The 9,940-nt window shown below is 40.3% G+C and overlaps 1 protein-coding gene across 8 annotated transcripts in view; it reads left to right on the top strand.

Annotated features, from left to right (window-relative positions):
• The window catches only part of LOC116088234 (glutathione S-transferase A6), a 34,378-nt gene that overhangs the window by 18,815 nt on the left and 5,623 nt on the right, over positions 1 to 9,940 (top strand). For 7 of the 8 annotated variants that reach the window (XM_031366991.1, XM_031366992.1, XM_031366993.1 and 4 more), the window contains 4 exons: positions 1,096 to 1,147; positions 2,869 to 3,001; positions 7,858 to 7,999; positions 9,467 to 9,598. In XM_031366991.1, coding sequence (XP_031222851.1) covers positions 1,096 to 1,147; positions 2,869 to 3,001; positions 7,858 to 7,999; positions 9,467 to 9,598 — 459 coding nt within the window. Of the gene's footprint in view, positions 1 to 483; positions 822 to 1,095; positions 1,148 to 2,868; positions 3,002 to 7,857; positions 8,000 to 9,466; positions 9,599 to 9,940 lie in introns of those variants that run through there. The other variant, XM_031366997.1, reaches the window with a different exon arrangement.

Below are 9,940 nucleotides of genomic sequence, written 5' to 3'. Positions count from 1 at the left end.
ATCGATTGTTGTTTTATATCAAACAACTTTTATAATACTTATTTTTATTTTTATAATATTTTATAAATATTAAGGAATGCAACAAAAAATATAGGTATTGAAGGGGGGTCTATGGGAGGAGCGGTGGTACAAAAGGGGAACAAGAATGTGATTCAATTCTATTTAGTTAAAATATGTTTTTAAATGTTAACAAAATCAGATAAATTTAAATCATGTAACTTTTCTGATAATGCAATAAAAGTTAAAAAAAAACAAGAAGTTATGGAAGACAGGCAAAGTGGGAAAAAAGAGAGGATTTGCTTTTGTAAGTTAAAAAAAAAAAAAGTAAAACACTGCCCCAAACTTGTTTTGGAAGTAAAGGGTTTTATTTAGCTTACATGTTAAAGTCAACCATTGAAGGAAGCTGTGACCGTAACTTGGGTAGGGACCATGGAGCAATGCTGCTTACTGGGCCCAGCTGCCTAAGGATAGCACTACTCATGGTGGGTTGGGCCCTCTTACATCAATTAATAATGAAGAACGTGCCAGACAAACATGTCCCTGGGTCAATCTGATCAAGGAGATCCCTAGTTGAGGTAACTATGGGCTATGTCAAGTTGACAATTCAAGCTAGGGACTTTTGACCCATGTAACATCTTGTACTGCTGACCCAACAATCTTTCTTGGAGACACCAACACTCCTGAGATCTTAGAGCTTCACAATCAGAAGAACATTGCAGGATGTTCTTTGTGAATTCCATTCCTAATTGTATAGTTGCCATAGCTCTTGGTGGGGAAGAGGGTGAGAATGAGATTACCTTTTGGATGAGCAGCTGCATGCTGTGAGTTGTGCACTCTTCTTGATAGGTCAGATATACAGAGTGAATTCCAGGATAGCCAGGACTATGAGAAACCCTGTCTCAAAAAACCAAAAAATAATAAAATAAATATAAATAAATAAATAAATATTGAAATAGCTGTAAGCATGTTATTGCATATATTACCAAACTTCAAAGTATTACCTCACTCACACCATGTATCAAAGAGAATATACTCAAATTAAGAAGCCTACGATACTAAAGAAAAAATAACTCCTTTGCTGTTTCTTCTTTCTAGTATGAAGAGAAGTTTATACACACTAATGAAGACTTGGAGAAGTTAAGAAATGGTAAGCCCAATTATTTGAAGACCCCTGATAAAGGGATATCTTCCAGAAGAGTTAAACCCTGGGTGTGTGTATGTGTGTGTGTGTTCTGGTTCATTAAAATGCCAAAGAGACATATAGAGTAGTTAAAATGTAAAGGATAAGTGTTCTTTGAGCAAACTTGAGACTCACTTAAGGTCAGAAAGGCCGGGCTGCTGAGTATTTGCTAATAAAACATCCCCAAGTCCCCAAGTCCAAGTGGATCAATGACCTCCACATAAAACCAGATACACTGAAACTAATAGAAAAGAAAGTGGGAAAGAACCTCGAGCACATGGGCACAGGGGAAAACAGAACACCAATGGCTTATTCTCTAAGATCAAGAATTGACAAATAGGACCTCATAAAATTACAAAGCTTTTGTAACGCAAAGGAAACTGTCAATAGGACAAAATGGCAACCAACAAATTGGGAAAAGATCTTTTCCAATCCTATATTTGATAGAGGTCTAATATCCAATATATACAAAGGATTCAAAGTTAGATTCCAGAGAATCAAATAACCCTATTAAAAATGAGGTACAAAGCTAAACAAAGAATTCTCAACTGAGGAATACTGATTGTCTGAGAAGCACCTAAAGAAATGTTCAACATCCTTAGTCATCAGGGAAATGCAAATCAAAACAACACTGAGATTCCACCTCACACCAGTCAAAATGGCTAAGATCAAAAACTCAGTTGACAGCAGATGCTGGAGAGGTTGTGGAGAAAGAACATTCCTTTATTGCTGGTGGGATTGCAAGGTGGTACATCCACTCTGGAAATCAGTTTGGTGGCTCCTCAGAAAATTCGACATAGTATTGCCAAAGGACCCAGCTATACCACTCCTGGGAATATACCCAGAAGATGAGCCAACGTATAGTAAGGACACATGCTCCACTATGTTTATAGCAGCCTTATTTATAATAGCCAGAACCTGGAAACAACCCAGATGTCCCTCAACAGAGGAATGGATACAGAAATTGTGGTATATCTACACAATGGAGTACTACTCAGCTATTAAAAACAATGAATTTATGAAATTCTTAGAGAAATGGATGGATCTGGAGAATATCATCCTGAATGAGGTAACCCAATCACAAAAGAACACACATGTTATGCACTCTCCGATAAGTGGTTATTAGCCCAGAAGCTCAGAATACCAAAATACGATCCATAAACTACAAGAAACTCAAGAAGAAGGAAGTCCAAAATGTGGATACTTCGATCCTTCTTAAAAGGGGGAACAAAATACCCATGGAAGGATTTTCAGAGACAACTATGGAGCAGAGACTGAAGGAAGGACTATCCAGAGACTGCTCCACCTGGGACCCACTACCTGGTACTTTTATTAGAAGAAGACCCAACTTTAGACAGAATTTCTGTCTAAATTCTCTGGACCAACCTTGTTATTGGCTGGTCACCTTGTTCTCTTCTCCCACAATTTCCTAAATATGGCTATAAACAGAAGACAACATGAAGAAATCCCCTTACATGTATCTGGATGGGGAATAAAGACAGAAATGAAGCTAATGAATTAGGGCTGGAGGGCTGGGAAGAACTATGGGAAGCTTAAAACGAAGCAATTATATTTAATTACAAATGTTAAGTTACCAGGCAATAGTCTTATTTCCTCTTGGATTTTTTAGTCATCTGAGCCCTTTTCATCCTGCATATATGACCTATATTTTTTTCATTTTTCAACAGATGGAGTTCTGATGTTCCAGCAAGTGCCCATGGTGGAGGTTGATGGGATGAAGCTGGTACAGACGAGAGCCATTATGAACTATTTTTCCAACAAACACAACCTCTATGGGAAGGACATGAAGGAGAGAGCCCTGTATAGTATATTTCTGTTTCTTTATCGATGGCTATCATGGGAAGGGTTTAAGTCCTTCAATGAATGATCAGATCTATGTGAGGGAGGGGTCATGAACACCAGGCCTGCCTTGGTATTTATACTGGATTCAAGTATGGTAGAATCCTATGGAGATGAGCTGTGAGTGACTTTGCGGGGGGCGGGGGGGGGATTCCTGGTGATTGGAATGATAGACGAGGATATTGATGTTCTCAGACACAACATAGGAACAGAAGCTTGATAACTCTATCAGCATTGAATTGGGAAGAAAAGTGGAAACAATATTTTAGATGTGCAGGCTTTCAGAGACTGGATGCTCCTAACATGAAATGTCTAGAAATGGAGGTGTTACCATAGAAGGATTTTGTCTGCCATCTTTTAATTTTTAGAAATGATCGTGTTCAGGACCAGGAAATTAAGGTACTAGCTAATTATGTAGATTAGTCCAATGCTCATGGGTTAATAGAACCTAGGTGCCTAAGATTCTGGAGTCACCTCTCTTATGTCATGTAGAACCAAAGCAGTCAGCCTGAATCAGGGCTACCAGAATTGGCTGGCTGCCTCCCAGTTGTGATAAAGCTGCTTCATTGAAACTTAATAAACTCTGGGAGGAGGGATGGCTCATTCAGTAAAGTAGTTTCTTTCCAAGCATACAGATTAAAGTTGTGAGATCCAGCACCCACAGAAAAGCTAAGTGTAGCAGTAACCCCAGTTCTGAGAGGTAGCAATGCAGAGATTCTAGGTGCTTGCAGCCCGTCTAGCAAAAACATTTGAGTTCCAAGTTCATTAAAAAGTCTGTTTCTCTCTTTTTTTCTTTTTCTTTTTTAAATTTAAATTTATTTTATCTACTTATTCACTTTATATCCCACTCACCCCCACTCCCCCACCCCCCGCTGGTCACCCTCTCCCACAATCCTCTCTCCATGCTCCATTTCTCTTCTGAGTGGGTGGACCCACCTGTGTATCCCACCTGTGTATCCCTCCACCCTCTGCCACTTCAGATTTCCTCTCCTATTGAGACCAGACAAGGCAGCCAAGCTAGAAGAACATATTCCATGTACAGGCAACATCTTTTGGACAGCTACTGTTTCAGTTATTCTGGACCCACATGAAGACCAAGCTGTACATCTGTTACATATGTATGGGTTGGCCAGCCCTTGTACATTCTTTGGTTGGTGGTTCAGATCCTGAGACCTACAAGGGTTCAGGTTATTTGACTCTGTTGGTCTTCTTGTGGAGTCCTTCTCCCCTTTGGGGTATGTAATCCTTCCTCATATTCTTCTATAAGAGTCGCCAAGCTCCATCCATCCACTCTTTGGCTGTGGATGTCTGTGTCTGTCTGAACCAGGTCCTGGGTGGAGCCTCTCAGAGAATAACTTGGTCCTGTCTGAGACCTGAGTTCAGAGCACTCCCTGAAGAGAAGCTCTCTGCTTTTGGGAAAGGTGTGCAGAGAGGGTTGTGGACCTGCTGTCCCTCTAGGTTGTAGACAGAGGCAGAAAGGATCCTGTCCCAGCTACCCTGCCACTTTTGTGGCCTGAGCCTCCCACCTTAGAAAATCAGTGGAGAGAAAATGGTGACCTTGCCTGCGACCCGGTGTCAGAGCACTCCCTGGAGAGAAGCTCTCCACTTGTAGGAAAGGTGTGCAGAGAGGGTTGTGGATCAGCCATCCCTCCTAGTTCTAGACAGAGGTAGAATGAATCCTGTCCCAGCTACCCTGCCACTTCTGCAGAATCTGTCTCTTTAAGGTGGAAGGGAATATTAGAATATACCTGGCATTGACCTCTGGCATCCACATGCGTATATATGGACAGGTATACCCCCTATACACTTGCAACACACACATATAACACTCCAAAACATTAAAGTGGGTAAAGTATGAAATATTAGCAGTTCCCCAAACAGTCAAATTAAGTATTAGCAGTGACCCATCAGTTCTACAATATGGTGTCTATCCAAGAGAAACAAAAACTGCCCTCCTCTGTTCTTGTACAGAAATGCTCACAGCAGCTCCTGTAATATTCAAACTGCTGAAGAAATGAGCAGAGTGTCTAACTAGAAGCATCTTGCATACTTCTCTACATAAAAAATAAATAAATAAATAAAAATTAAAAAGCAACAGCTGTATCACTGGAAATATTTGGGCAGCATACCTGAGCACTGAAATGCCCACTAGACATTTAAAAACCAATGCTGTCTATCCAACCAAAACCTAAGATTATCAGCAGAAAGTCTTTTTTTATGAAAGCCACTCTTACATGAAAGTGGGAGAAGTAACCAAACCATCAAATGTATCAGTACCTATATGGGGATACTGGAAGCATGAAGAAACAAGCTTAAAAAAAACATGCCACGTGAGAAACTCAACAACTCTAACCAGACCCCAATAAAAGGGAACCAATTGACTAAAAATTTCAAAGAATAATTTTAATGAGACTTAGCAAAAAGAAAATACAATCTACCAGGCATAGTGGCACAATCCTTTAATCCAGCACTTGGGAGGCAGAGGCAAGCAGATCACTGAGTTCGAGGCCAGCCTGGTTTACAAAGCAAGTTCCAAGACAGCCAGAGCTACACAGAGAAACTCATCTCAAAACAACAACAGCAGCAACAACAACAAATCAACAAAACGAAACAAAAAGAAAAATGAAAGAAAATGCAAGCCTCAAATTTAGAAAGAATCCATGATTTAGATGAGAAATTTAGAAAGAAAAAGAGATTTGTAAACACAACTGGTCAGAAATCTTGGCACTAAAGAATTGTGGTAACTGAAAACTATAGTTGATGACCCTGACATATACAGGCATAGGAAAGGACCTCAGCCCTTTACAACATGGGGGTTAGAATTTTTTTTTTATGTGTATGGGTGTTTTCCCTGCATGTATGTCTGTGTACCAAATGCATGCATTGCCCAAGAAATGAAAAACTATGTCAGATCCCTTGAGCCTGAAGCTATAGATAGTTATGAGCTGCCAGGTGGGTACTGGAAATGGAACCCTAGTCCTCTGGGAAGAGCAGCCAGTGCTGTTAACTGCTGAACTATCTCTCCAGTCCCCAGTCAGAATTTTTAAGAAAACAAAAGGTAATACACTAAACATGACACACATGGGACACAATTACGTGAATAAACCTTTACATTATCAGTGTTCTGGTATGAGACAGGAAGGAGTACAGACGGCCGTAAGTGAGGTCATGGTTGATGCCTTTCCACAGTTTAACAAAGATGAAAAAAAAAACTCATTCTGTGAAGCTCAGAAGATCTAGATAAGTCCAATAAAATATATCCTCTCTGAGGGATATGATAGTATTCCATCATATGACTGGTATTATATCACATAACAGTATTATATCATATGACTGATATTACATCATATGACAGTATTACATATATCACAATGTGTCAGAAGTGATGGAGCATGGAAACAAGCAAAGTCATGTCAAGTCACCTACAGCAGGAGTCTCTAGACTAACTGAATGGGCTAACACAACTAAGGGAGTTTATTGTCAGAGGGCCAGTCCCACTGCGCATGCTTAAGGGGTCTTAAACTAAAAGCCAAAGGATGGTATTAATATCTTTCATCTGGAAAGTAGGGGCGTGCGCAGGGCAAAAGTGGTCCAAAGCCACAAAGGATGAAGAGGAGGAAATCAATCCCAGCCTCCGTAGAAAACCACCAAAACATGGGCAAACAAAAGTGGAAGGAGATAAAAGAACTCGCAGCACAACTGAAAGATGATCAGTGCTATGGGGGGCGTGTCTCTTTCTCAGCTACAACCTTGAATGTGAATGCATTAAATTTCCCAATTAAAAGATAGACTGTGGGGCTAGAGAGATGGCTCAGAGGTTAAGAACACTGGATGTTCTTCCAGAGGTCCTGAGTTCAATTCGCAGCAACCACATGGTGGCTCACAACCGTCTGGTGCCCTCTTCTGGCCTGGAGGCATACATTCAGGCAGAACACTGTATACATAATAACTCTTTAAAATAAATAAATCTTTAAAAAAAAATAATAAAGAAGACTGTGTGAATCAACCCCTCCCAGAAAGAATGAAACTGAGATACTTAACCTCAAAATGTACCAAACAGCGATGGCACCCAAACTAGTGTAGGGCTGGTATAAAACCAGACATGCAATGGAGTGGAATGGAATTGAGAGCCCACAAGCAAATGCTCCTATATCTATCTATTAACTGCTTTCCAACAGACACACGAGAGCCTACACTGGAGTCATGGGGTATCCCCACAGGTAGGACTGAAACTAGTCCTATATATGTCACACTCGACCTATGTTACTCTTTACAGAAAATAAAATGAATAAGAGACATATGCAAATCTTGAAACTCTAAAATCACTGAGAGAATTTGTGACATTAGGAAAAAAATGTGTTTATGCTGTGCAGCTAGACAGAAAAGCATCTAAGTTGTGGCAGGAATTTGTGAGTGTTCACCAGCTTTGATTCCTGATACCCATGCCCTTTATGTTCATAGCACAAGCCAAAGTAGAAGTGGTAATTCTATGAGCAGTATCAGTGGTACACACATTAATTCCACTTAAGTTCTCTTCTGACAATGACTCTGGACAGGTCACCAAAATGCTCCTATCTGTATTTGGCCACATGGACAAGAAAAGTTTTAGACACATGTGTTCATTGTAGATTTCTCAAAGAAACCAATGTTAATATGTAAGTGTAGAAATCATAACATAATGTCTAATGCATACCAGGTCCTCACTGGAGGAAGAAGCAGGAGGAGGTAGGGCTGTATCTACTGATATTCTTCAAGGTTTTCAAACCGAGAACTGTCAGGCAGGCTATGTTGACAGTTGTGTTGTTATTGTCTTTCAGGATCGATATGTATTCGGAAGGGTTGGCAGATTTGAATGAGATGTTTATTCTCTACCCATTTGACCCACCTGGGGTCAAAGAAGCAAATATTGCTCTGATGAAAGAAAAAGCAACAAACCGTTACTTTCCTGCCTTTGAAAAGGTTTGTGGAAGCTGTTTGAACTTTAAGAGCATTAATATTAGTGTGGGTATGGTGGCATATACCTATAATCCCAGGACTCAGGAGGCTGAGACAGGAAGACCCAGCCTGGGCCACTGAATAGTATGCTTTAAAGGGGGTGGCATATCAAGGCCCTATTGAAAAATAGTTTAAAGTAGTGGTTCTTAACTTTCCTAATGCTGTGACCCTTTAATACAGCTCCTCATGTTGTGGTGACCAACCATAAAATTATTTTGTTGCTACTTGATAACTGTAATTTTGCTGCTACTTGATAACTGTAATTTTGCTACTGTTATGCATCATAATTGTGAATATCTGATATGCAGATCCCCAGAGGGGTTGCAACCAACAGGCTGAGAAACACTGGTTTAGAGCATGTCTTATTACTAGAGTGAGACTTAGCTATTTGTTAAATGCCATAGACTATGAGAGTTGTGCAACAAATGTTAATTTTTAACAATTCTGGAGACTGGAAAGGAAATCAAAGTGGTACCTGATATAATTCCTGATGAAGGCCTGATTCCTTTTCATGGATTGCCAACTTCTATTAATGTCCAATGGGTTAAGGAACCCTCCAGATCCCCTCATAAGGACATTGATGCCATTCGTCAGAGTCTCCTGTTAATTTACTCACCATCCCCCATCCCCAATCTACTAATAAGACAATTCTGAGAGTTAAAGTCAACAGAAAGAGGTAGGGCCCCCAGCCTGGCTCTATGTAAACATAACTTTTATTCACCAGATGTAATTATTATCTAGAGGATTGCTGTTGAATAAGCTCCCCTTTTCTATTCTTTCTGAACTCTGGCTGACTAGTTCAACTCAGCTGTTCTGGCTCAAAACTCCCCACCAACCTGACTGATTCAAACTGGATTCTCTGGACTTCTAATGGAATTGCTCTGCTTGTCCTCTGGAAATATGTTTTAATCTTGTGGCTCCTTCTCATTCTCTGGTTTGTTCTGTTTCCACCTGCAACCTGTCTCTGTAAAACTGTTCTGGTTTAAAAAGGGGTGGGGAGCAGTGGGATTAAAAAAACAGTCCTAGTAAAACTGCCTCCTCCCTCTTCTCTCTGTACTGCTCCCTTCAATTGACTCTTTTTTCTCTCTGTTCTAGTGAGACTTGGGTGTATCCTATCTCTGACTCATTCTATCAAATCTTTCTCTGATTCATCACTTTTTCTGGCCTTCAATTAGATATCACTTTAAAACATTACTCCTTCCTTTTACAAATTAACCTTACTTATATTGCTTGAGATTAAAGGTGTGTGCTAAGAGCATGTATGTATTACAGCCAAATCATACTATAATCCAGGACATGTCTGCATTCTGGCCAGATGATATAGTCCTAGGAGGGCTTTGGATGTGATCCCTTGCCAGAGCAGCCATGTTGCTGAATTAAAATTCCTCTACAGCTTTGTGTGTTTAGGATGTGTTTCCTTGAATTCTTCAGGTGTTTAAGAGCCATGGACAAGACTACCTCGTTGGTAACAAGCTAAGCAAAGCTGATATTCACCTGGTTGAGATGATCTACAACATGGAAGAGTTGGATGCCAACATTATAGCCAACTTCCCTCTGCTGCAGGTAAGGTGACTCACACTTCCCATCAAGAATCTCATATTGGGCTTGGGATGGTAGTGTTAGATCTCAAGTCTTCTTCAGATCTGTACACTCATCCCTAGGCCTCCAAAAATGAAGTTCTAGGGCTTTAAAATAATCTTGTTCTGTAGCAAAACTTAAGGTGGGTGCTACCCAAGAAGGACCCACCATCTCTGCTCCTGTTTGAGCCCCCATCTACTTATTCCATTGACATCTCTTTTGCTCCTTAGGATGCTCATCATCCTTGGTGTAACTTTGTATTTGCACAGAATCCATCAGAGCTAGTCTCTTTGCATCTGATCTTCTACCCTTGGCTGTCACTTCTGT

The sequence above is a fragment of the Mastomys coucha genome, unplaced genomic scaffold, assembly GCF_008632895.1.
Source record: "Mastomys coucha isolate ucsf_1 unplaced genomic scaffold, UCSF_Mcou_1 pScaffold14, whole genome shotgun sequence".
In the NCBI taxonomy this organism is placed as follows: domain Eukaryota; kingdom Metazoa; phylum Chordata; class Mammalia; order Rodentia; family Muridae; genus Mastomys; species Mastomys coucha.
Note: the sequence above shows the minus strand (reverse complement) of the source record. Positions and strands in the feature narration are given on the sequence as shown.